We start from the raw sequence: 27,994 nt of genomic DNA on the forward strand, positions 1-27,994 counted from the left end.
CTGAGGGGGGGGGGGAAAGAAAGTTTGTAGTCTATAAATTAAGACAGCAACAAATCTTTAAACATTAATTCCAACTTTTATTTGCTAGAAGCACTCTTTTTAATTATGTCAACACAATTTGTGCTGCAATGTCATTACATCATTCATGTAAGAAAATGCTATCATTCAAAGGCAATGACAATTTGTAGACTATGTGAAATTGCAGCCCTATTTTGTGGATGCTGATGCATGAGTTATACATAATTTGGACTGTGAAAGAAATAATGGCCACTGTTGAACAATATACAAGTATGAAGATAAGAGCAGTACATATGGGATGATCACAACTGGAGGATATTATGGGAACAAAAGATGCATTCCTATCATATTCAGAGTACATGCCCTGTTGCCTATGGACTTTCCAACATGAAGTGTGTTCCTTACCAAGATCCTGTGGACAAATGAGCTCTGCTTTACAAGGAATGCATTTCACAATCAGCATGTGTGGAAAAGGCATGACTCATATACCATGCATACAGCAGAATTTCTCCATCACAGTCTGGACCATAATAGTAGTGTAAACAATTATTGGTTTACATATGATATTGGATTGCCTTTGTGGCAAACTGTTTGGACTTTCTCCCCCATATTTTCGATGTGCTTTGGAAGGTGCTATCTTGGATACATGATGATGCATGCAGTTCAGGCATGACGGTGCACCTGAACACTTCATCTAATTAGTACAATGTTTCCTGAATAACAATTACCCAAGATAGTGTATGGGTCACATTCATGATGCTCTACTGAAATTGCCTGCCCAGTCACCATTTTTGAATCCCCTTAATTTTTATCTATAGGGTCATATCATAGCCATGGTGAGTACTAATGAAATAAATGCTTATCAGGCAGGAACTTTGGCAGCATGTTCAGGATGCCACTAATGTCCATATGGTCTGGAGCATATACAAGCTTTGCTTGCACAATGTGCAAATGCATGTGCTTTGGTAAATTGTGGTTATACTGTACATTTAATGTTCAATGCAAATAATAATTACATTATCACAAATGCAAGTTTTTGCTGAAACCTACACCAACCATGCTACAGTTTGTACATCGATGAGCCAAAACATTATGACCACCTACCTAATATGACGTTGGTCCTCCACGTGCAGCCAAAACAGATTGTAGCCGGCGAGGCATGCACAATACAAGATTTCTAAATGTGTCTTGTGGTATCTGGCACCAACACAGATCCTTTAACTCTTGTAAGGTCCGTGGTTGAGATGCCGCAGATGGGATTTGCTATTCTAACACAAACCACAGATGCTTGATGGGATTGATGTCTAGGGAATTTGGAGGCCAGGGCAATACGTGGAAGTCTTCTCATGTTCCGGGAACCAGTCTCGAATAACCCAGGCAGTGTGGCATGGTGCATTATCCTGCTGAAAGACGGCACCACCAGAGGGGAGGTCGTTGCCACAAAAGGGTGTACCTGGTCAGCAATGATGTTTAGGTAGGTGGTTGGTGCATTATCCTGCTGAAAGATGGCACCACCAGAGGGGAGGCCGTTGCCACAAAAGGGTGTACCTGGTCAGCAATGATGTTTAGGTAGGTGTTAGACATCAGCGTGCCTGGCACATGGATGACTGGACCCAGGGTATCCCAGCAGAACATCGCCCAAAGCATGACACCGCCACCGGCTTGTTTTCATCCAACGGTGCATCCAGGCGCCATCACTTTCCCAGGTAAACGACACATACATACCCAGCTGTCCACATGGTGCAACAGGAAGTGTGATTCATTGGACCAGACGACCTTCTTCCAATCACTCAAGGTCCAGTTTCAATGTTAATGGCCAATTACAGGCACTCTCGCCAGTGAACCATGGTTGGCATGGGCACTCGGAGCGGCCTGCGGCTACACAGCCCCATTTTCAGCAGGGTTCGATGTACTGTGTGCTGTGACACATTAATCCCGTCACCAGCATTCCAATTACCAGCGAGTTACACCCCAGTCGCCCTTCTGTTGCCATGTACCATCCGGGAGCACTTTCGCTCACCTCAACCATCGATGAGCTGTGCTCGTCCAACACCTTGCTGGCGGTTCGTGGGTTTTCCCTCTTCGGACCATCTGTGCTGTTTCGGATATGCTCTGGCCCAGTCGTCTGGCCATTACAATTTGGCCTTTGTCAAACTCGCTTAAGTCCACTGCCTTTCCTATCTTCAGATGGGAAAGGCAGTGGACTTAAGAGTAACACTGATTGACGGAACTCAGTATCAGGTGTTTTTTATACCGTGTCCTGACCTGAGCACATGCCGTAGTTCATCTGCAGTTGCTTTGATTTGCATAGTGACTCACTGACCATAATGTTTTGGCTAATCGATGTATGTGGCAAGCAGTTCCCAGTGAATTCAGGTTTGATTGTGTCATTTGTGTTTTTCATTTTATTTTCCGCATTCCAATGCAATATCACACCATTTTTTTCCCCATTTTGTATCTATTTTTCCGATATTGAAAGTGACATAAACTAATTCATTTTTCTTAAAATCAATGTAATTTTTGACAAAACCTGCTAAGTATTTTGCAATTCCTTTGCAGAATTTATGTTGCAGAACCCATTGCAGAATTTATGATGTGCAATTTAGAATCATCTTGTGTATATATGTGTATCATTGGTTGTTGTACATACATAGGTATTAATATAACAAAAAAAAAAAAAAAAATTGTTGCTCACAGGGCTGTTCAAATGAGTGGGGATTGTGCAATCAAATATGCAGGCAGCAAGCCACAATGGCAGTAAATGTTAATGTTAACAATAAGCTTTTGGCAATAAAAGCACACTTTTTTGCAAATTTACATGCAGGCATATATAACTCTAGGAACAGTCTTTGTTGCTCACTTTTAATAAATGGCATAAAAGCCAAAAAAAAAAAAAAAAAACAATCCTTTGGAAAATTTACTTGCCTTAAATCAGTCTTACAATTACCATTGTATATGATCATTGAAAATCACATGATGTGTGCAGAAAATCTACTTTCAGTAACATTTTAAAGTCAACCTTTGCATTCCATTTATTTAAGACCACATATATTCATATCATAGATTTTCTATAAAATTTACCTCTGTAGGTGAATATTCTTTCATTTTTTCCAACTGATGTGTAGAAAGAACAAGCACTGTAGTTTTACCACTTTGAGTTTGACATGTTAATTCTCCATTGTACAAAAGGAGAGGAAATTGTCCTGCTGGTAATTTTATCTTGTCAACTAATTCTACCTTTGGCCCTACAAAATTAATATAATTCAAATATCAATTATTTGTAAATGTTTTTATAAATATACTGTACATATGGTTGCTCGTGTCATACACAGAAATTTTTTAAAATAAGATATGTGTAGTGTGTCATAGACATAACTGCCAACTTTTAACTTTCAAAGAACTGATTAAGTACAGGTAGCCCTTGATTTATGCTGGGGTTAGGTTCCTGGGGAAACGTGCAAATGGAACCCTTTATATCATGGAGTTAATGAGAAATCACAGGGTCAGTTTCCAGACACCAAAAATTTTACCTACCACTTTGCATCAATTGTTTTATTTTATCAGTATCCTTCATAATTGTAATAATAGTCGATGAAGGCATATTCATAGCCCTACACATGTTAGGGTGGCTTTCACCAGCTTCCATTCTCTGAATAACCTCCATCTCATTTTCCAATGTGATACATCAACGTGCCTTTTTCATGCTTTATTTGCACTAGGATTCACTGAACTTCTTTTACCAGACATGCCATCTCTTTATTCTATTAAATTAAAAACTTTATAATACGATTGGCAAAAACTGCACATGGCTATCATTATTATTAATTATTATTTAATTTATTAATAGCATAATTAATAAAAAATGTTAGCATAATAAATTTCTAATTTGTGTAAATGGTGTAAACAACAACCAACTGAATGCTTCACTGCATGGACCTTTATCCCCTGCATCCTCAAGTGACTACTTTCAAGGCGGGAAGCCTTCTCGTCTCTGATTGTCTATAATACGGATGCGCTAATCACTGATTGGCTCAGACTCCTTGATCACATTAACAGTGCATGATACTTAGTACAGTACGATGCCAATAAATTTTGTCTGACAATTTTAAACTTTCAATTTATAAAAAAATTGTAGAAAAAAAAATTGCAAAAATAAATAAATAAAAATGGCCTTGTGGTTAGTGATCAGTGCTATTGCAAATCGGTGCAAACTGGACCAGCACAAAATGAGGGTTACCTGTATTTGTATGCAGAAGGGAGCATAAAGGAGATTTTTTCTCGAAAAGCACATTTTTTTTAACTGCTTTCAGAAAGGTACTGTAGCAGATATGCATCTCTTCAGAAATAAGACAAAGTTTTGTTTATAATGATGGCATTGTTGTTTAGATTTGAGTGTCAGAAGCAGTGGCATAACTAAAAAAAGTGGGCCCCCAATGCAAAGTTTAGCACTGGCCCCAGTCTGAAAATATTTCTTTTGGTTAAAGTGACCAGATACTTAGTATTCCAATGCGGGACATCAATTTTACAATCCCCCTCACCCCAAACAAACAATATACACATATATTTTTAAAATTTTTTTATACAAAAAAAAAAAAAAAATTCACATACAAAATATAAATTAAATACATATACAGGCAGTTCTCGCTTTACCAGTTTTTTCCCCCAAGTATCAAGTATCAACAAAATCGAAAATATGAACATTAATTACAAAAAATCAATGTTAAACATTCATAAATATCACATTTCAAACCACGTATATAGCTATACAATACAGTGTACCCCACTTTATGATATTAAACAGTTCCAGAGACACCATCGTATTGTGAAAATATCGTAATGTGAACCCAATAACACATTGTTTTTTGTTAATTCGTTTCAAGAGCTCGGAAGTTGAAATTTTCACTGTATAACTAAGCTAGTTATCTCTCTAAAATGTCATTTTAAGGTCACGAGCATGACTTTAAGGCCATATAAAAGGTCGTGAGCATGTTTTGTAAATTATATTAGTTACCAGTTCAAATTATTAAAATGCACTGCCCTTTCATAGTAATCGTATGTTCCCATTATAAGAATCAATTTTAAATGCCTTTGTGATATTTTTCTAAAGCACGTTTCTGGAGGTTACGACCATAAAACAATAAAAACAATCTGCACTTTCCGGTTTATTGGGCTTTTCTATTACCGCAAGCAATTATAAATGGGTAGTAAACTCGATCTTCTTGCATTTGCGAAAATTACCTATAGCTAGAATTGTGTGGGTTTTTATGTTATTTTGGTGAAATGTGTTTCCCCTTTACTTTAATCAACCTTCAATCGTATAAAGAACATAAATAAATTTTCAGAATCTTCTATTCATTCCTTTTTTTTTAAGCTTCGTAAACTTGTTACTCCACACAAATCATGTTAGTTTCAATTTGTGTGTGCCATTAAAAAATGCTTATGCATGCAATCATGAAATTTATAAGAGAAGATTACCTTGGAAATAAATGCCTCTTGAAGCATTTCTGAAGACGACAACTCCTTGTAACAAACCAACAAGTGCCAACAACGGGTGATCAATGAGTGTGCATTTAGTCAATGATGATGATGAAGAATAAACATTCTTTAACATTTGTAAGTCATAAATAATTTCTTTATTATTATAATTTGCTTGATTTTACAGGCGGCATTTTCATTTCTTTGGATAAATCAATCATTGTTTAAACATAAACTAATTAGCTAATTAATTTCATTGTTGATAACGTAACCCCTATTTTTAACCTTATGTCTATGGGAAATAAATTCCCGCTTTATGAGCGCGCACTAGAAACGAATTAACTTGTAAAGTCGAGAACTACCTGTACTTCTTTAAACTAAACTTATAAAATATCACACTTCTTTAAAAAAACAAATATATCCTAAAAATTGTTTTTTTTTTCACATATATTTGCTTTATTATATAGGCATTTCTGTGAAATAATAATAAAAATACATACTTCTTTTAACAATAAAAACAATAGAAATTAAATAATATAATTAAATGTATTCTCCGTGGAGTGAATTTTTCTTAATAATTTTTCATTATTTGCTATTTTTTCATAAAATTCTTCACAAAAATTAGCAAAATGGAACTTAACTTGTACTATTGCTTTCAGTGTTTCTACGGTCAGTTCTGTTTTTTCTGACATCCACAACTTATTTACTACCAAAAAAAGTTCTTTCCGTTGCACCATTGGTTCCCGGCTAACATAATGAAAATGATTTGCATTATGTTTGCCATTAAGTATGGATGCTACAAGTACAATCCAGGACATTTTCTGGGACAGTTTGCAATGTAGGACAAACAACTTAAATCTGGGACTGTCATGCATAATCCAGGATGTCAGATCACTTAAGTTTTAGTAAAATAAAAAAATTAGAAATACAATGGTAAACGTGTATTTAAAATCTTTATCAGTACAATATAAAAACAAAAATAATATTAAATTCTGTAAATATAAATATGAACATATTTCATATTTATAGACTGTACATAATGTGTCCTGCCACTAGCACATTTATCGTGTTTTACATTTAAGAGTCATCGGCAGGCATTAAAAATGTTTTAATTTTCAGATTAATAAAATTCATGGATATAACAATGTTTTTATTTTATTAATAATAATTACATATTGGTTACTGAAAGTATTGGTCAGTGATGACTAAAGCAGGATATATAATTTTTACATTGAAGAGATTTTAGTTCACAACTAAATACACCATCTATAGTTGTTCCATTACATGTAGTATTTATTGAAAGATCTGATGACATGTCCAAGTTGAAGAATGTTTTCATAAATGTGCAGAACTCTTTTCCAGCCTCAGAGTTTAATGGTAAAGAAAAAAATTAACATTCAATCTGAAAATACCGGGTAACTTGAAACCAGATGCATTTTCGAATTAATGTATTTCCAAGTTTTTTGTATCCTAAAACCTTAATATTATGCGATAAAATTTCCTTGATCACATGTTCATATTTTCCACTATCCTGGAAAAACTACTGCAATTTTCAGAGGTTTGAAAGTTTTTCCTCTATTTTGGAACTAAGATTAAGCTGTGTGAAAAATTTCATTATATTTGGTCCAGTAGATGATAAATTAAACTGGAATAAATTTTCGCAAGGCTTTTCGCATGATGGTTTTTCATTACAAAATTTTTGGAATTATGCCTGTGAAAACGTTTTTAACATCAAAATAAATTCTGAAATTAAATTAAGTAATATATTGACTTACGTGATTTAGAATGGTTTTTGTCTAGATTTGGCATTGGCAAAGTCATTAATTAATTTAGAAACGTCCATTCTTTCAGCTTCTTGTGCTTCTATGCTAAGCAGTGCTAGTGCTGATAGACGTTGCTGTCCCAAGGTGTTCGTCAAATAATTCTTAATTAATCTTAATTTCGAGAAAGTGTGTGGCATGGTTGATGAAGTAACCAGAATTTTCAAAAATAATATCAATAAGAGCACACTTCCAAAAAAGTAACACTCACATAGTAGTATTTTGTTATGAGTAGTTCTGCAAATTCGCAAATAGTTTTAATTTTTGCAAATTTCACTTTTTTAGTGACTTTATGCAGAGTAGTAATTGCATTGAAAATGATTTTGAAAAGTCACTTGAAAATTTCTTTTACACCTTCACTGCATGTTTTATAATGGAACTGTCATTCATTTTAATTAATTGAGTTGGAGTAAGAAATGGAAAAAAGTCAGAAACTGTATTTAGTCCTTGAAACCTTTTGTGCAGTTCCATTGTCACTTTTTAAAAAAAATTTTAAAAAGTCACACGATAAAAAAATATTAACATTAAAGAACAGTTCTGCATTTCAAATCAGTAGCCCTCTGCCAGTTCATCAAAATGTTTCTTAACAAATCTCCTTCATTTATTTGCAAATTGATAAGGTATGCCCCATTTCTGGGCAATAGATGATGTTTCCTCGACGATATTTTCAAATTCATTTCTTAATTTTTTCACTTGATTACATGATGTTTCTATGCCCAGTGCAGCTTGACCAATATCCTTGTTCATTCTTTGCAAAATTGTTGATGTTGAATTAATACTTAACAAGATTTTTTCTATCAGTACAGTTGTTAACACAAAATCAAAATTTTCAATATTATTTTTAATCTGGGTGGCTTCCAACTTTTCATCTGGGTGGTGGTATCCACCGAGAACAGGTAACATTAGTCTTCTCCACTGGTGAAGCATTACTTATTCAAAGCAGTGCAATACCTTGGCCACTCTTTGTGAAGGTTGATTCACAATTATGAGATATAATTAAACAATGCATTCATACTACCCGAGTAGTAGAAATGATGCAACTGCAGTACCCATTCATAAACAAATCTTTCATACTCTTAGCCATTTAGCCAAGAAATATTTTTAAATTTTAGGATTATTTTAATCACACGTTCTAATACTTTTCTCCAAAAATTGCATTGTTCATGCAAATTTTCTTCCATAATTCTATCAAATCCTGTATTTATTTTCCATGTTTCTTTTGCAATGCATGCTTCTATGTGCTTACAGCTATTTTCATGGTCCTTAAATTTTAATAGACAAATTTTGCCAATCACTGATGCCTTTTGTCCAGTTACATCTAGTTCCAGAAAACATCCAGCATGGCTCGCAAAATACGGAATCCAGTTTTTTGAAGTAGCACAGCCATTGCCTGTTCATTTTTAATCCAGATTTACTAGTGGTTGAGTAATATTTTAACAAAAATGACCTATTTTTGTTATTTTTCGGAAATGGTTTGTTTGTTTGTTATTTGGTTTTTAGGAGCATTAGCAACTAAGGCCATATTGCTCAGGGATATGTGGTGGTCATTTCTTGACCTTTCCGCATCCTCCGTATTTGGTGGTAACGGGCTTGAACTCCAGTCTAATCAAGAAGCATGTGCTACGCACTGCTGCTCCTTCCCACCTAGCTACGGAGGCGCCTTTCGGAAATGGTCCTTTTGGCTTGCAAGCACTGTATTTTATAATAAATGTCTTCATATCTGCTGTTAAATTCTCTGCATAGTTTGCAATGTCAGGGGAGCAATTCTCTTTTTTAAGATTTTTGATATCGATATTTTCAGTTTCTTTCAACCTTGAAAAAACTTAATTTTCTTCTGTGGAGGGAGATGGTCTACTTAAGGATTCTTCTTCTTCTTCTTCTTCAGGTGTGTTTTGAATGTCATTCTGTTGCTCAACCTCAATTGATGGCTCTTTTCCCATTTGGTCAGTGTCAAAAGTTGTAGATTGACTTGTCGTTGATGTCAGTTCTGTTTCTAGATGAGAGAAACATGAAGTCAATTTTGGAATTTTTTTTAAACTTCTTTCGTTAGATTTTCGTCAGCAGTGCATTTTATTTTGAGTTTAAAATAGCAGATGCTTTTATGCTTTTCTCCATGGTTAATTCGAAAAATAATTATAAAATTTTTTATATTGAACTAAATAACAAAATACTAACAAAAAACAAAATAACACTGAAGATTAGCACAAATCTAAAATTATGTTGTCTAAAATCTAAAATTATGTTGTCAGCTGTTACGTAGTAGATCACTCCTAATCTCAATAACCTACACTTTACCACCACTAACGCTGATTCGTTATTGTTTTAAAAATGGATGCACACTGCCATGGGAGTTATAATGTCATGAGTCATTTATGAGACGATTGGGGGAAAGTAAAGAACAAAAGTAAATTACAACCTTTAGATACTTTAGTTTTGGTTTGGATCTAACTGGAACAAACAGCAGTATCATGAATGGCTTTTCCCTTTTTGGCACCTTGGACTTAGTGACTATTTCTTCACCTTTGTTTATATAAAGAAAAACAGTTTATATAAACACAACACATTGAGTGGAAATCATGAATCCGCTACCTTACTACGGGAGAAGGTTGGGAGAGGGGTGACAGAGTTCAGAGTTGTGTTGCTTTCTACTATGGCCGAATCAACTCCTATGAAACAGGAACTGTGAAGCACCAGGGACTTTTTTTTTTTTAATTGAGTAAAAACATATATTTTTACTTACACATGTTAATATATGTTTTTATTGAGTAAAAACATATTTTTACCCAATTAAATTTTTTCCTGTTTCGGGCAGAAGGCCCTCTTTCGGTTGTGGGCCCCAATACACCACACATTGGTTGCACTGGCATAGTTATGCCACTGGTCCGAAGCATTTTGAAAAGTACAGAAGAAAGAGAACATCCAAATTCTTTTTTTTTTTTTTTTTTTTTTAACTCCATGAGGTTGAATACTCTCCAACACTCAGCAATACTATGAGGAAGTATTAAAATATGAAAATGACTCAGAATAACTTTCTATTTCATGCTTCCTTGTGCACTTGTCAGTTCCCGAACAAAGGACCACTGTTCATAAATTCTTTCTTCTTTGATACTAGCATCTAGTAGGTTCTCACAATGAAATTGATAGTGATCTGCAACATCTAATTCTTTATCTTAAGTAATACTGGACAGCACTCTAAACAGTTTTCTTAAAATATAATCATTGGGAACCAAATATGATTATATTTAATTTAAAGTTAAATAATATTTAACCTTATATTTCAGATAACCCTGATGGGCAACTTGTTACCTATGAATTCTGTATGGAAATAGCAGATGTTTAACTGCCATATGGAAACAAGCCTTAGTCATGGGAATTCATGACAGAAGGTCATATGACTGCAAAACTAAATCTACAACTTACAAAATTTATTTATAAAGACATACAGATTCTTCAATGAGTGATCAGATATTTGAAGTTGTAACACTTCATTAGATCGTATTAGCATACAAATCCCCTCAAAGGCATAATGTGTTAACTTCTACTAATTCTTTGTTTTTTTTTTAATGTACATATAAAATAGCTTACAATAAAGTTTTACCACATCAACCTGTTTTTGACATTCAATGCGTATTGTCTCTACACTTCTCTCTCTCTCTCTCTCTCTCTCTCTCTCTCTCTCTCTCTCTCTCATTGGGCGCCTCCGTAGTCAGGTGGGAAGGAGCAGCAGTGCGTAGCACATGCTTCTTGATTAGACCGGGGTTCGAGCCCGTCACCACCAAATACGGAGGATGCAGAAAGGTCAGGGAATGACCACCGCATATCCCGGAGCAATATGGCCTTAGTTGCTAATGCTCCTAAATAAAAAAAAAACCAAACCTCTCTCTCATTGGTCTTTTGTAATGGTGATTGACAATGAAGGCAGCCTACTAACTCTGTCAGCAAAGTTAGCAGTTGAAAACACATAATTTATTTTATTTGAAAATAAATCTTTAATTATATTAGTTTCTAATAGACTTTTAAGTTCTTTCATTAATCTTTACTGCTTCCTCTGGGATATAATACATGCAGTGCATTTGATATGAAAACCTGCAGACTTTTTTTTTTTTTAAGGGTAGTTAAATAATTATGGTAAACTATTCTTGGATGTTTATCATGGCCACAGATGGTAACAAAATTAAGAAAAAATTTCTGATTTTAATGCAGTTTTAGTTTTTGTTTGAAAAGAAAAATACAGAGAAAAAAGATGGAAAAACATTATGGTACTGACTCCAGTATGATGATGAGATGAGGAGTCAAATTGAGTCAAAAGAATGGATTCTTTGCTGTAAATCCTGAGAAGTGGCAGCTACGAATACACAGACAATTTATGTAACATAAAACATTAGTTAAATACTCTACACTAGTACTTTATTACTAGAGTATTTAATTAATTTAGATAAACTAATTTAGCTAAACATAAAGCTACAAAAAGCTAAACATAAAACATATATAAAGCTAAACTCCCAACATCATGATGCTACTGAGTCAAAAATGTTGAAGAACAAGATGTTCAGGTCTCAGTTGTGACTCAATTGGGTGAATTTCAATAAAGTCTGGTCATCCTGTTAAAACCTTGCACCTACACATCATGAGATAATTAGTAACCCTGGCTGTACAGGTGCAATGTTTTTTGACCTTTCCTATGTGCAATGTCAAAAAACACTGTACCTGTATATTGGAGTTGAACAACTTGATGTAAACCAACATAAGTAGAAGGCTGAGATATGGAATTCACCTCACACAGAGGAATGGCCAACTTTCTGTTTGATGTGAATGCTACATCTCAACCCTCCACTTATGTTGGTTTACATCAAGTTGTTATGTTGTTATTTGGTTTTTAGGAGCATTAGCAACTAAGGCCATATTGCTCCAGGATATGCAGTGGTCATTCCCTGACCTCCCCGCATCCTCCGTATTTGGTGGTGACGGGCTCGAACCCCAGTATAATCAAGAAGCGTGTGCTATCCACTGCTGCTGCTCCTTCCCACCTGGCTACGGAGGCGCCACACATCAAGTTGTTCAACTCCACATTTTCTCAAAGCAGAGCTCTACCATTTCTTCTATCATGAAGTATGGGCCATGAATTTTAAGGTTATGATGGGAATCATGGCAGAATCAAATCAGGAAATTTGTGAAATAATGAGCACTTACACCTGTTTGGAGTGTAATCTGCCTTTAATATCTTAAAGAATTACAGGTTATTCTCAGTGATTTCTTGGTACTTCTTTAACTGTAAAGACGTCAGAACTGGTAAATTATGGCAATATGACCTATTTACATAAAGTTGTTAATTTTCATTACACATTATTATCCATTAATTTGATTACACATTATTAATGCTAATTTTAATTATACATTATTACACATTAATCTGATTACATATTCCTTATTTGTTAAAGTTAAGGTTTAGTTAGCAAACATCAAGTCAGGTCAGGTAAAGAATTCAGTTTTAACGTATATATCTAAGGGCCATGCTGCTAAAAGAATATTTCAGATTAAATCTTCCTTACATTTCCTTAATTTAAGGTTTTTCCAGGTCAAACACTATATAGTCCAAAGGACTGAATCTACTGATAACTCTCTAGGATGCATCCAGATCAGCAAATGCGTAATCCTGGCTTAACTCTACAAGCTCAAGCCTGGAAGAGGTCCAGGTAGGGGAAGGTTTGCCAATGCCACATTACATCAAGGAGCTGAGTATACTCCTGCTGTGAATTTGAAATGTGGATTGGGAAATTTCCACATACCAAATATGTGTACATTTGGCATTACACATATGTACTAAACCCCATTTACATTTCCTAAGAGAATCTCAATTATCACTACCATTGCTACCATTTATCCCAGTTCTGCTTATGTGCCTTATGATTCTTTTGCTTCTTTGGTACTTCTGCTCTAATATTCTATGTCGGGGATTTAGCACTAACATTAGTTGAGACATATGATGCAAGAAACCAAGCTTATATCAGCCAAAAAAAAAACCCTTCCCATTCACCCATCCGGTCACTCCAAATGTATGTCTAGTTCAGCCTTAATTTTATTTAAGCTATCAACTTCTACAACAGATGGAAGTCTTTTCCAGCAATCAACTACCCGTTCGCTAAAGGCAAACTTCCGCACAACTATTCTGCAACTGTATTTCCTCAATTTGAATCTATGCCCCCTCAAGTTCTTAGTCTGAGCAAGCGGAAGTATCCCGTCAGCATTGAGCCTATTCAAACCATTCAAGGTTTTATACACCTCAATCAGATCACCTCACAGGTGCCTAGTCTCCAGATGCTGCAACTTGCAGAACTTAAGCCTTTGTTCATAAGCGCACCAATTTATTCTTCTCACCAATCTAGTTGTCATTCTCTGTACTCATTCTAGCAACTCTACATTCTTCCAAAAATGAGGCCTCCAGACCTGTATACAGTACTCAAGGTGGCCTGACCATTGCCTTATATAAAGGGATAATCACATCGTTGTCTCTGCTAGGAAAATTCCTATATATCATTGACAAAACTCAAAGACCTGCTCAGGCAGCCCGCCTGCACTGCTCAGAGAACTTCATATCTGACTGCACAATTACCCCCAGTTCTTTTTCCATTGTTCACCTCCCTGAGTGCAGTACCACAGAGTTGGTATGTTTCTCTTGGGTTACTGATACACATTTCCAGTACTTTGCATTTGTCAATGTTAAACTACAGTTGCCACTTCTCAGCCCATCTACCTAACTTTTCTAGATCCTGTTGCAGTAGCATACTGTCTTTACTGTCACTAACAACCCTGCCAATCTTTGTATTATCTGCAAACATGGGCAATAAGCCTGATATACCTTCATCAATATTATTGATAAATACAAAAAACAACAATGGGCCCAGCATCGAACCCTGGGAGACTCCGCTAATAACATTAGTCCATGTAGAGCTGTGGGAATTATTACCACTCTCTGCCATCTCCTAATTAACCATACCTTTATCCATTGCAGGAACTAGCCCTTAATGCCATACCGCTCCAATCTGTACAGCAGTCTTCCATGTGCAACAGTATCAAAAGCTTTCCTGAAATCCAAGTATATGATATCAAAATTATTTTTTGCATCCAGTTTCTTTGTGACCACATCATAGTATCTAATCAAATTGGCCAGACAACAAGACTTTCCCTTAATAAGCCCATGCTGTGTCTGAACTATTGCTGCTCTCTAGTCGAGGTGATCCTGTATCACCTCTTTAACCAGTGACTCCATTATTTTCCCCAGAACAGAAGTTAAACTACCAGGTCTATAATTATTTGTGTCACCTTTTGAACCCCCTTTGAGAATTGGGGATACATTTGCACATCTCCAGTCCATGGGGAACTCTACTGATTCTACGTATGCTCCCATAATTATGTCTAAGGGTTTCCTTACTTCCCTTGCTGCCTCCTTCATTATAACTGGATAGATTCCATCTGCCCCAGGTGCCTTTTTATGTTTAACTTCAACAATTTCTCCTCCACTTTGCTCTCAGTTATCATAAAATCACTTAGCTCCCTGTTAGAGTTTGATAAACCTCTGGCATTCCCCACCTTGAATAACTCCTCATGTGTGAATGTAGATTTACATAAGTAAAGAACTCTTTGCTGTTTTTCTTTGCATCCTTTGCCAAAGAGTTCTCGTAATCTGCCTAACCTCCTTTGTGACTTGATTACAGACTAGCTTATATCTGTTGTAGGCTTCTGTGTTGCCTGATAATTTATATGCATCCCATGCATTTTTCTTCTCTGCCACAAGCCTCATTAATTCATCCGACATCCATTTAGGCCTGAACCTTGAACAGTATTTCTTAGTTGGTATGAAAAACCTAGTAGCCTCCAAGATTAAGTCCCTGAAGGCTTCCCATTTAGAATTCACCGTTGGTAACATCATCAGTTGATCCCACTCTAATGAATTTAAAAACTGTCTGAGACCTCTGTAGTCACCTTTACGAAAACAAAAACCCTTTACCCCTGATCGTAGTTACATCTTTAAGTAAATCTCACATCAGTACATTGTGATTACTGTCACCTATTGGTTCCTTTATCTGCAAATTTCTAATGCATGCATCATCACTGCTAATAATCAGATCAAGGGTATTACTTCCACTGGTTGCACCTCGAACATGTTGCTGTAGAAAACAATCCTCCAATAAATCCGCAAAAGTCTTGCTAGTGAGTGACCAACCCACAAGTTCCATTCAATATCTGGAAAGTTAAAATCCTCCATTACAAGACATTCTGATTTACTGGCCCATTCTATTTCTTTGCACAACTGTTCATTGTACTTATCAGCATCATTTGGCCTATAACATACTCCTACTCTTATTTTCCCTTTCCCAGTGTTTATGTTACACCAAACAGACTCAACACTGCACTGTCCACCCGTGTCAACTGGATGCGCTTCCTTAGATTTTATGTTTCTTAACTAACAGCATACTCCCTCCTCCCTTCCTACCATGTCTGTCCTTTCTGTACACATTGTACTCTCCAAATTCCAATTCTGCAGTGCTTATATCTGTGTGACACCATGTCATCTGAACAATATCTGCCTTTAATGTCTTGATCAGCACTTCAAATTCATCAATTTTATTTACTATACTTCTAACATTAGTGTAAATGCAAGTATACATACACTTGTTCTTACTCTTAGTTACCCTAACACAGCCCATGTATTTATTTGTTCCATGATGACTCCCAGCAACACTTGAAATCCTCAGCAACTTGCTCTCTAGGCTGCTGTTCATTACAATAGATGCAGTGCAAGAATCACTTTTGTTTCTTCCTGCAGCTACCATTAATCTTTCAGTCTGTGAATCCCCCAGACTAGCAGTTTTTCGACCCACCTAACACTGCCTCGATAGCATCAGCAAATATTTTTTGCATCCTTTCTATTTAAGTGTATCCCATTCCTGTAGAAGCAGTCTCTCCTGTTAGCAAGCACAGCCCACGCTAAAAAAAATTCTACCCCATGAGCCTTGCACAATCTTTCCAGGGCTGAATTGATTGATAAGGCTCTCATCATATACTCCCTCCTATCATGTCTGGGCAGAATTGCAGACACTTTCAAATTTAACCCTAACTCGCATTTTTTTCAGCATTGACCTGTACTTTTTAAGTAAATCTGCAGATCGATTACTCTTAAGGTCATTAGTGCCAACATGTACAACTACTGTGTATCACCTTTTGTGCCCTTAAAAGATGATATCTGCTCTACAATGTCATCAACTTTTGCCTCTGGCAGTCATACCCTGCCCCTGTTCCACCTATCCTTTTTGCATACTGTATTCCCCCATCTCCCTGACAACAGAGCTACCGACAATAACTAGTTCCTGTGGGACCAGCACATTCTGCCTTAGAGATTGTCGCTGTGTTGCCTGATGCACAGGAGTGAGCTCTGGTGTTGAGTTGGGCAGCTGAGAGTGTGATGGGCCCCTTCATATTAATTTCTTCGAGGGCATCTACCCTACACCTTATAGACGCCCATCAGAATACTCAGTTGGCACCTAATTTCTTCACAGTCTCTTCATCTAGCACACAAAAAGACATCCTCCTTGGGTAGATCATGTCATTTTCTAGACAGGTCTGCAAACATTTCACATTTTGCGATTGTTTTAGACTGTGATGCGTGGGAGAATTGTCCTCTTTGGTTCTCCCGTGAGCCACGGCACTCTGGCTATTCTGTGAATGCTGCTTTGCTGCTCTAGTCTGGGTCATGATTCTGTTTAAGTATAATTTAATTAACAATGAAATTTAATAAGATTTATAAATTTTATTGATAATACTATACTATTCTGGAATCTCCTCTTTTTCGTTTTCTCTCTTTATCCCATTCTGTCAAATTCAGCTGCTGTCTATATCAATCTCTTAGCTCTATAAACCAATAAGAACTTTTTGACTTCCTCTCCTTGGAACTCAACTTACTCTAATCTATCTTGCCTAACAATTCAGCTAATTCTCTTTGGTGAGTTTAATTTTCGTAACTCCAGTTGGCTTCAGTTTTATAGTTATATGGATCTAGCTGGTTAAGATGCTGAGACTTTTACAGTTACTAGTGTCCTCACAGAACATGTTCATTTACCTGCCAGAATATTGGTAGGCAAATGAACAACCAAACAAATCCACACTACACACCCAACTTAACTTCTCATTACCAACAACCTTCAAAGAATATAGTTAATGTTAATGGTTCTCTAGACAGCTCAGATCACAACTCAATGATAGCCTCTTCTTGGAGCTTCTGCCTCTCTCTCTCTCTCTCTCTCTCTCTCTCTCTCTCTCTCTCTCTCTCTCTCTCAGCCTCAAGTCATTGCATTACAAGAATGCAAAATGGGAATCTGCATGATTTCCATTCCTCTTTCCCTTGATTAGAATACTGTTTTAAATCTTCTAATTCTATTGTTTGCTCAAATCATGGCTGAATGAAGTTATTCTTATAGGGCTGTAATCTTTTATTCCTCATTCACCCCTAAAATTTTATTCTTTATCTAAAAACTAGTTTTTCCATAAATGTGCTAGGGTTGTTCAAAACAAGACCATACCACATCCCAACTGACTTGTCCAAATATCCTACTTCATTATTGTCTACACTAAAGTTCATAAAAGTTTAAAAAAAAAACTTGATTTTTAACATACTAAACGTAGAAAACTTGCTTCATGTCCTAACGGTTGTTGAGTCTTCCGGTCTCTGGCCGAAGCTATTGGCTACAACCTCTGTTCATCCATACTTCCACCTATAGTAGAGATGTTGTTCTGTTACATTCTTAGCTAAATATAAAGCTGCATTATTAGCATTATACATTCCTCTAACTCCTGCATCAATTACCTTGATAGATCAAATCCTACCTTCTCAAACACATATAACACTCAATGCTTCCCATGACCTTCCAACACAGAAAAATTCTAAACAACTCTGATTCCAAGAAGTCTCCAGGTTCCAGTTTTTCCTTCTACATGAAAATTCACACATATCTGGTCATTTCCTAACCAGGATGATAAAAACTCTCCCTTCCAATTACTGTATCATTATTCTTTTCAAAGTAATACAGAAATCTATCAACTGCCAACTCTTGCACTAGCTTGGGACCTTTTATATGCTCAATGATCACCAATATGGCTTTCATCAGTGTCAATTTCGGCTTATGTTACTCAATGGATAAATTTGTTGGAAAAGTTTGGTGAAACTCAGACACTTACTCTTGATCATTATAATGATCAAGGAATATTTGGAATAAGGGTCTTCTAAACAAGCTTCCATCTTATGGTTCGCTTTTTTCTTTTCAATTGGGTAGCCAGTTTCCTCTCCAGCTGCTCACTGCAAGTAATGGTAGATGGCTCTCTGTCTTATAACTTCTCAACTAATGTTGGTATTCCCTAAGGTTCAGTTCTTTCTTTTTTTATTTCACTCTTTTCCTCTTATATACGTATATCAATAATTCTTCCAATGAAAGGAAATCCTATCTGTAGTACTACAAATTATAACAACTACAGAAGTTGAAACAGTTCCCTAAACAATACCTCTCTGTGTTAGGCTTTTAAGCTGGCTATCTGGGGCTGCTGTTGTCCCTCTAGTGATGATGATAGTATTCAGGCTTAGGCTTGTTATAAACAACTACACTTGCCCACACAGTCAACCTAAAGTAACTGATATCATTTATAATTGGATAGCATCCCCATTAGGCAATTTTGTAATCCATTAAAAAGTCAAGGTACTGTACTGCTGTGACCAGTTTTGGAACTTATTGGTTCCCCCCATCAGACAGCAGATAGTCCTATTAACAACCACACATTGAGTGGCGAATGGACGTATCAAATCCAGTCAAACAGCAGATCAAAAGAAAACTTGCAATCGAAAACTTATCTTACATGTATGTTAAACCCCTGTTAGGTAGGCTGTATAAGCCCAATATTACAATGTGATAAGAAACAGGCACTATTTCAATTTCTACTTTAACATGCTTTTAATAGTGCATGTTTTTAACATGCTTTTAAGTCTTTTTCTTATCATATTATAATAAATTACATTCTCCTTTTCAGTTTGAGACCTTGCTCTGCAAAAAACAGAATCAACTTCTCAAATATCCACTGCCACTTGCTTAAATGCCAATCTCGAAGCAATTCTTCAATGTGGCACAGCAAACTTAATTTGCGTTAATCCTTTCAAAACTCAAACTCAGTCCTGTCTTATTATTTGAAGAATAGATGTTATCAAAGATGAGCATGTTACTCCCATGCTCATCTTTGATAACACTCAGCTTTCTAGAGAAGATCACATATCTTTATATGGGATTACTCTGACTTCTAATCTCTCTTGGCATAAACACATCACAAACAATACTTCCTCTGCATCTGGATTTTCTTTTTTGCTCTTGCCAATACTTTTCCTCTAAACAGTTACTAACTGTACAAATGTCAAATCACCCTCCCCCACAACACACACACACACAACGCACACACACCATGGAATACTGTTCCATATCTCAGATGGTGCTCCCAAAAACCTTTCTGAAGCTCGTAGACTTTATCCAAAAGATGACAGTTGAATTAATTAATGATCCCCCCCCCTTACAAACTCTCTCCACTCTTTATCACAGGGATGTTCAGTTTCTGTTGGATATCTTTTGTATAGATAATATCACGGGCACTGTTCCACTGATCTGGAATTTGTAATTCTCTCTCTCTCTTTCAAACCAGTCCGACACACATGCTGCAGCTAGTCAACAGCATTCACTATCCAACTCCAAAACTCACAGAACTAACTTTTCCTCATTTATTCCTTCCATTTCTATTTTTGAAACAACTCTCCCCCACACTGTATTCTCTGAAAAGTATAATATATAAAAATTGAAGCCCAGTATCTTCTGTTCTCTGTCTTCAACCCTTACACAGTACTAAAGTACTATAGATTCTTATTATCCAAATGAATGTTAAGCCATTTGGGCATTGGTTTGACAACCTTTTAACAATATGACCTTACAGACCTTATAGCTTTTGCGTTTGGGGCCATCATATATTTAAAAAAAAAAAGGAAAAAACTATTACTGCAGAAGTATCATCTTTAAATATCACTATTTTGTGGTCTAAGAAGTATTATTATTATTATTAGCCATATGGTGCAAGGAAGCCTGAGGCTTATGCTGCACTGGCCAAAAAAAAAAAAAAAAAAATTCCTTATTACCCTGAGAGAGAGAGAGAAAGAGAGAGAGAGAGAGAGAAGTAGAAAGGAATCACCAAGAAAGGGAAGAATATAGCTTCTATACTGATGGCTTCCCTGGGTAGCCATAAAACCTGCATCAAAATTTACAAAAATATCTTTCACCTCTAATATGCAGTGGGACTCAGAATTGAATGTTGCTTTTAAAAGAAAACAAACTTTTTAGGAAAAACAGTGGCTACAATTGATGAAAATAAATTTTATGTTGAAGAAAGAATTTATCTTTTACTGTATTTAAAAAAAAAAAAGAAATAAACAAATTACTGCATATTACAACTCATTCATGTAAAAATATTTCTAACTGATGTGGTGAAACCTGCTGTACTCATTGTTTTGAAAATTTCTATATCAATGACAATATTCTATAGTTCATTCAACAATCAATTATGAAGAGAGAAGGCTTGCCATGAGTAACCACACATTTCAGATCTCTGTTAACACTGACATTCAAGACAGGACATTGCACTTATGATCTTTTCACTCTTCTGCTCTCCATTATTTAATAATCAATGGCATATTTTACCACATTTTGCATTACTGAGATATGCAAATGATGTTAAAAGTGATATGCTCCCACAGCCTTAATGCTGAGTATATGGCTTGGTGTTCAGTGGGAGAAAAATGATCCCCATGATTGAAAATTTGAATGCAGTAAAGTATAATAATTGTATATGGTATGTTCACTCTCTATTATTCTGAGGAGCTTCACGAACAATGCTACTGAAACTTTCCTTGGTTAAAAGCATGGAGAAATTTTCTCTTCTAAAATGTCTGCAGACAGCATGAAAATGTTAGCAAAAAAGTTTTGAATACGGTAAGAATCATTTGGAAATTATAACACTTTAATGTGCACTTTCATGTGAGACTTGGCTCAGAAAGATAATGTCTGCATCTTACACCAAGAACTTTGCTTTGATTGCTATGGATGAGTTTGTCGTGTGTAGATGCAAATTTTGTATTTCTATGGCAAAATAGAATTAAGGTTATAATAATGTTGCATTAATCTTGAATTTTGCATTTGTTTGCATTGCATTTGTTTAACTGAAATTTATAGTAATGATTCATTCTAAAACTTACCTTCAATAGTTTCTCGTGCGTGAAAAAAAATATGAATATGAATATTTTCAAATGCTATGAACACACCCTGAAAACAGAAACATCAGCTAAGTAGAGACAAAGAAAATAATGTTCCAAAAAATTCAATCAAAATTATAAATAAATGTATTTATTCTAATAAAATATGTTAAGGGAAAATATTGAATTCAGTCAAAAAAAAAATAAAATTTCATTAAAAACTCTGGTAGGCATCTCATTGACATATTTGCGCTTTCATCTTTTCATAGCTGCTAAATTTTGACTTTCAAAAAGTTGGAAATCGGGTAATTGTAAGCAGGGGGAGAACAGGAGATTTTTTTGGTCAAAAAAGATGAAAAGCAGGACTGTTTTTTTTTTTTTTGCAAAGAGCATGAGTTTTGTCAGAACAGAACAGGAGAAAAACATTTTTTGGTAAAAGCAGAAGGTTTTGTAAAGTCCACACTGTACTAGAAATTAAATTTCACTAACAAAACACATTTTATATTAAAGCAGCCATAGGACTGTTTACTAGTACAGTATGCTTTCAAACATTAACTTAACTAGGGGTTTTTCTATATAAGAATTGCTGTTTGGATATTCTGTTATACAGAAACTGATTATGACTGCTTTGAGAAAGATACTGTTGCAAACATTGTACCTTTTTTGAAATGCTGAATCAAAGTTTTTTTAACAATGGCACTGCTGTTCAGGTATGGCTGTCAAGAATATTTCCAAAGCTTCACCAGAAAAAGAAAATCTGAACTCATTAGAAATGTCCCCAAGTGCACATGGGTACATATTTCTACAGATGTAAAACATAAAACATCATTAATGCTATACACGTTTTATGTGCTTTTATATTTTTTATGGTTTTTAGCTCTTATAATGTACAGTTTTAAATCTATATAATGTACAGCTCATTTATTTTTCCTATATTTTACAGTACAATTTACCTCCTCATCTGATGTGGAAAAGCTAAAAACAAACAAACATTAATTTACATAGTATTTTTCTATATAAGGATTTCTGTTTAAATATTCTGTTATACAGAAACTGATTATGATTGCTTTGAGAAAGATACTGCTGTAGACTTTGTACCTTTTCAGAAATGCTGAATCAAAGGTTTCATATCAATGGCGCTATTAAAGGCAGTTCCAGTGTTACACCAGGCAATCACTAAGGGTGTCATTATGTAGGGGTACCAATAATGTAGGGGTACCAATAGGAGTACCGTCATTATGTAGGGGTACCAATAATGTAGGGGTACCAATAGGGGTACCGTCATTATGTAGGGATACCAATAATAATAACCAATTTTCAGATTGATAAAAAAATCTCGAACAGGAATTTGAAGGAGAGAAAGATTGAACCAGAAAAAAAAAATTATAACTTAGTAACAGGTCTTGTTCCTTTGACAGAGAACCTATCAGTGATACACTTCTGTTTCGTAACATGCAAATAACAGTGTATACAAAATACAGTTTCCATCTAGCAAGATCTAGCAAGTCTGCAGTTTGGAAGTCAAGCATGTCCACAGCCACTTAGTATGTGGATATGCTTGACTTCCAAAAGATGAGGGTTTTGAATACAATAATAACCTCATTGAGGAATATTAACAATCATTTTTATTGGGTGAAACAGAAAAAAGTACTAAGATATACAAGCACAGACACATGCTTGGCTGTCCCAGCAATGGCTGTAACAGGTTAAAATATACATTTCAAATATTCTAATATAAAGAAGTACTTTAACCCAAAACTGATGTCACAAAGCATGTATTAATGTATTATTTAAAGCATAAAAAATATTTCAAATATGATGCTGATCAATTCACAATAAATAAAGCATATAGGGAATCAGCCATATATCCTGATTTTGTGGAGGAAAAAAAAAATGTTCAAAAATAAAGAGATAACTGGACTTTCAATTATCTGCATCAGCATTTCAATGAACCTTGAGGCTTGTCACAAACAATTGCTGATCAAACTGATGTTCAAATCCCAGGACAAGCGAACCAAATTTTAGCAAAGTGCAGTCATTCTACAATTGTTTGTGACAAGCTTCAAGGTTCATTGAAATGCTGATGCAGATAATTGAAAGTATAGTTATCTCTATTTTTGAACATTTTTTTTTAATCAAGTTTTTAACAATCAAGTCCTTTTCCTGCACCTTCACAATAGTGGGACTACTAGTAATCCTTGGTATACTCCAATGTGAAGTCTGAAATGCTCACCATCTTCTAAGCTCCATTTACTTTTTCTCACAGAATGTAAATTTCTGCCTCAACAACTACTCATGTTGGCGTCCTTAAATATTCTCTGTGTGATTATTTTCACATCAGGAAGTACTTCTGCATCCACTCTGATATTCCTTGTCAGACTCCTTTATCTATAATCTCTCTTTCTTCTGGTTTAAGATCTCTTTACCCCTTTTGCTGCTTTCTCCAATCTAACTTTCCTAACACTGTGGCAATTTTTTTAATTGTTATAAAGAATTCCAAAACTAAGAGCCAAAATTTAAAATTACAGGGGAAGAGGTTTAGACTAGGTTGCAGAAAGTTTTCTTTTAGCCAGCAAGTTGTTAATTACTAGAGCAAATTGGCTCCACAATAGGCTGAGGCTGACAATTTGAAGAAATTAAAAGTCAACTGGATAGTTACCTATGTGAGGAGGGAAGTGCATAATTTATCTATAATCTTATCTACTTTTTACATTTATTTTTTATTTTTATTTTTTTTCTGGGCAGTGCAGCAAAAGGTAATACCAATCATAATTTTTCATGATGGGTTTAATGTTCATAACTCCAACTGGCTTCAGTTTTCTACTTGCGTGGACCGAGCTCAACAAGATTCTGAGGCTTTTACAAATACTAACAAACTCACTTAGCTTATTCATTGCCACATTAACAAATGATCTTAACCACACACCCAACTCTCTTGATCCTGCACACGATCAATGTCAGTGGTCCTTTAGGCACTTCAGATCACAATCAATGATGGTCTCTTCTCTCTCTTTCTCCATATAATGATAAATGACTTTAGATTGAGAAAGGTCAGAATGAGAACCTTCTTCTTTTCCCTTTGTTGGATTACTGTCTTAGATCTTCTGATCTTGATGTTTCCTTAGACTGTGTCAGTGAAATTATTTTTGCAGGGATGAAATCCAATCCGCCCTAAAATCTCATCCTTCATCTAAACCTTGGAACATTCAAGATAAAAATGTAGCATAATGCAATTAGATTGTACCCAAATATACAGTACCACTGTCTGCCTACATTAAAACTTGCAACAACCACAAGTTATTAATAAATACAAACTTGATTTTGAATAGGTTAGGGGCAGAAACTTGCTTTTTATTCAAATGGTAGCTGAGTATTCTGAATTTTTTGCAAAGCCACTGGCTATAACTTCTATCCATCTATACTCCTGCCTCTGTTACAATGTGATGGTTCCGCTGTATACTCAGCTAAAGATAAAGATGACTTACTAGCATTCAATGTTTCTTCTAATGCTAGAATCAACAATCTTGATAAATCAGTGCCTCAATACCAAATACACCCCATTCATTGTCTTCTGTGGTCTTCTGATAGAAGGATGTTAGAAGAATTTGAACAACCTTCATGCACAGAAAGCACCAGGTTGTGTTGACATTTCTCCACTTATTCTCAAAATCTGTGCACTCAGCTTGGTCCTGTTTTGTTTTGCCTTTTTACATTTTCTTATTGAACTGGAGCTTTCCATTCTGTTTGGAAATTTTCTCATATACAGCAAGTTCCTAGGAAGAGTGACAAATACCTCCATCACAACTATAATCCCATTACACTTATCCCTATTCTTTCAAAATTAATGGAGAAAATCTCAACTGCTAACTGAAACTATCTCAAAACCTTACGTCTGATCAGTAATCTCTTATGATGATCCATTTAAATACTGTTGAACACATTTGAATACTACAGATAAAGAGATGGCCAAATGGGATGCACCACTCTCCTTGGACTAATGTTATTAGTGAAGGTTCCCAGGGTTTGTCAATTGTTGTTTTGAATATTTATTGATGATACTGATGAAGGCATATCAGGCCTAATATCTGAGTTTCCAGATAATATGAAGGTTGGCAGAGTGGTTAACCACAGTAAGTGGGGTATGCTGCTGCAACAAGATCTAAATTACGCAGATGGGAAAAGAAGTGGAAATTGAGTTTAAAATGTACAAATTTACAGTACTGCACATGGGTAGAAGTAATCCCAGAATAACATAATAACTGTGAATTAAAACACTGAGAAAAATTCCTGGCCATAACTGTGCAGTCAGACATGCAATTCTCCCAATAGTGCAGACAGGCAGCCAAGACAGTGCATGGAGTTTTGTTAACAATATACAGGAATTTTGCCAGTAGCGATAAGGAGGTGATTATCCTATTGTATAAGGCAATGGTTAAGCCACATCTTGAGTACTGCATACAGGTCTGGACTCGTCATTACAAAAAGGATGTGGGTCTGTTGTAACCAGTACAGATAATTGCAACAAGATTAGTGTGGGGAACAAAAGGGTACTAAGAAAAACTGCAGCGTTCTGCAAATTGCAGCATCTAGAACCTAGGCACCTGTGAAAGATCTGATTGAGTTATTTAAGGCTAAGAATGAACAGAGTACGATAAATGCTGATGGCATCTTTACTCTTACTCAGATAACAAATATAAGGGAGCATAAATTTAAATCAAGGTAGGGTGTTTTTAGTTTTTTTTTTTTAATGAAAATTTCAAACACAAGAGGTATTAGACCCTACAGTACTTAGTACCATGCTAGAGTTGGAGGTTGAGAAGATGAAAGAAGATATTTGTTGACATTAGACTTGAACTTCTGTAGACTGTAATTTTCAGGAAATTCGTATGAAGCAAGGTTGTTTCAGAAAACAGCAGTTGATTGAATAAATGAAGAAGATGAAAAGTTGGTTCTGTGAGTTGGAAGTTGCACAGTAAATTGCACAGTTGGAAGTTGCAGAGTTGGCGGCATGTGTTTGGACTGTTTTGAAAGAGAGAGCAGGAATTATAGAAGCCAATTCAGAAGAACAGTGCCCATGGAAGTATCTGTACAAAAAGCATGCAGCAGAAACAGTAGGTCTATGAGACAGAGAGTGGAGAGACTCTGTTAGAGATGAGTCATTAATTAACCGAACTGCCCTCTTCTGAATAGAATATAGAAGCCTGAGAGAGGCTTGGGAGCACTACTGCAGATGTGGGAACAATATTCCATGGTGGGGCAGATTTGCAATTTGTACAGAGTGAACAGCTGTTTGAAAGAAAAGTAACGGCAAGAGCAAAAGAGAAAACCAAGTTTTTTAGATGCAGAGGAAGCAATATTTTTAATCTGCTTGTGCCAAGAGAGATTAGAAGTCAGGGTAATCCTCAAAAGAGATATATCATCTTGCCTAGAAATCGGAGTGTCAACAAAGAGAAGCCTAGGAGCAGAAGAATCTTTTTTTGCAAGATATAAGACAGGACTGAGTTTTAGGATTGAAATCAACTAAGTTGTCTTTTCCCCACTGGAGAATTACCTGGAGATCAGCATTTAAGGAAGTGGTAGTGGACATTCGAGAAGTTGAAGCTGATTGAGCAGGGTGAGGTTTCTCAAACTAGAAAGTGGAATGCAATGTGCTATCATCAGCAAAACTATGGATAGGATTTATGGTCAATGGAAGGTCATTAATATACAAGAGGAAAAGAGTGGGGGAAAGAACTGAACCTTTGGGGACACCTGCATTAGTGGAGAAGTTAGAAGACAGAGCCATCTACCATCACCCTCAGTGAGCGATCAGAGAGAAAACTGGATAACCAATTACTAAAAACAGTTGGCAAACCATAAGATGGAAGCGTGTTTAGAACACCTTTATGCCAACAAGATCGAAAGCCTTTGAGATGTCAAGAGCAACTGCTTGTGTTTCACCGAAACTTTTCATTGAATTTGTCCATAAGTGGGTAACATAAGCCAGAATATCACCAGTAGATTGACACTGACGGAATCCATACTGGCGATCGTTGATCAGACGGAAGGTTTCTAGGGAGTTTAGGAGTTGGCAGTTAATTGATTTCTCCATTACTTTAGAAAGAGTAGAAGTAATTGCAATGGGATGATAATTGGATGAGAGGGATTTGTCACCCTTTTTAGGAACAGGCTGGATATGAGTAAATTTCCAAGCAGAAGGAAAAACACATTTGGAATAAGAAAGTGAAAAAAGGGGACAAAGAACAGGAGTAAGTTCAGGAGCACAAGTTTTGAAAACAAATGGAGAAATACCATCAAGACCTGGAGCTTTCTGAGCATCAGGATTCGTCAAAATCCTTCTGACATCCTTTTGACGGAAGAC

General features: G+C 35.7%; 1 protein-coding gene across 1 annotated transcript in view; it reads right to left on the reverse strand.

The window, feature by feature from the left end:
* Positions 1 to 27,994, reverse strand: part of Oseg6 (intraflagellar transport protein Oseg6) — a 690,115-nt gene that overhangs the window by 377,978 nt on the left and 284,143 nt on the right. The window contains exons 16-17 of the mRNA XM_090372456.1: positions 21,637 to 21,703; positions 3,100 to 3,263 (exon numbers count right to left, since the gene is read on the reverse strand). Of these exons, the coding sequence (XP_090228582.1) occupies positions 3,100 to 3,263; positions 21,637 to 21,703 (231 nt within the window). The remainder of the gene's footprint in view (positions 1 to 3,099; positions 3,264 to 21,636; positions 21,704 to 27,994) is intronic.

This window comes from Mastigoproctus giganteus, chromosome 1, assembly GCF_048544385.1.
Source record: "Mastigoproctus giganteus isolate SK-2022 chromosome 1, ASM4854438v1, whole genome shotgun sequence".
Taxonomy (NCBI): Eukaryota; Metazoa; Arthropoda; class Arachnida; order Uropygi; family Thelyphonidae; genus Mastigoproctus; species Mastigoproctus giganteus.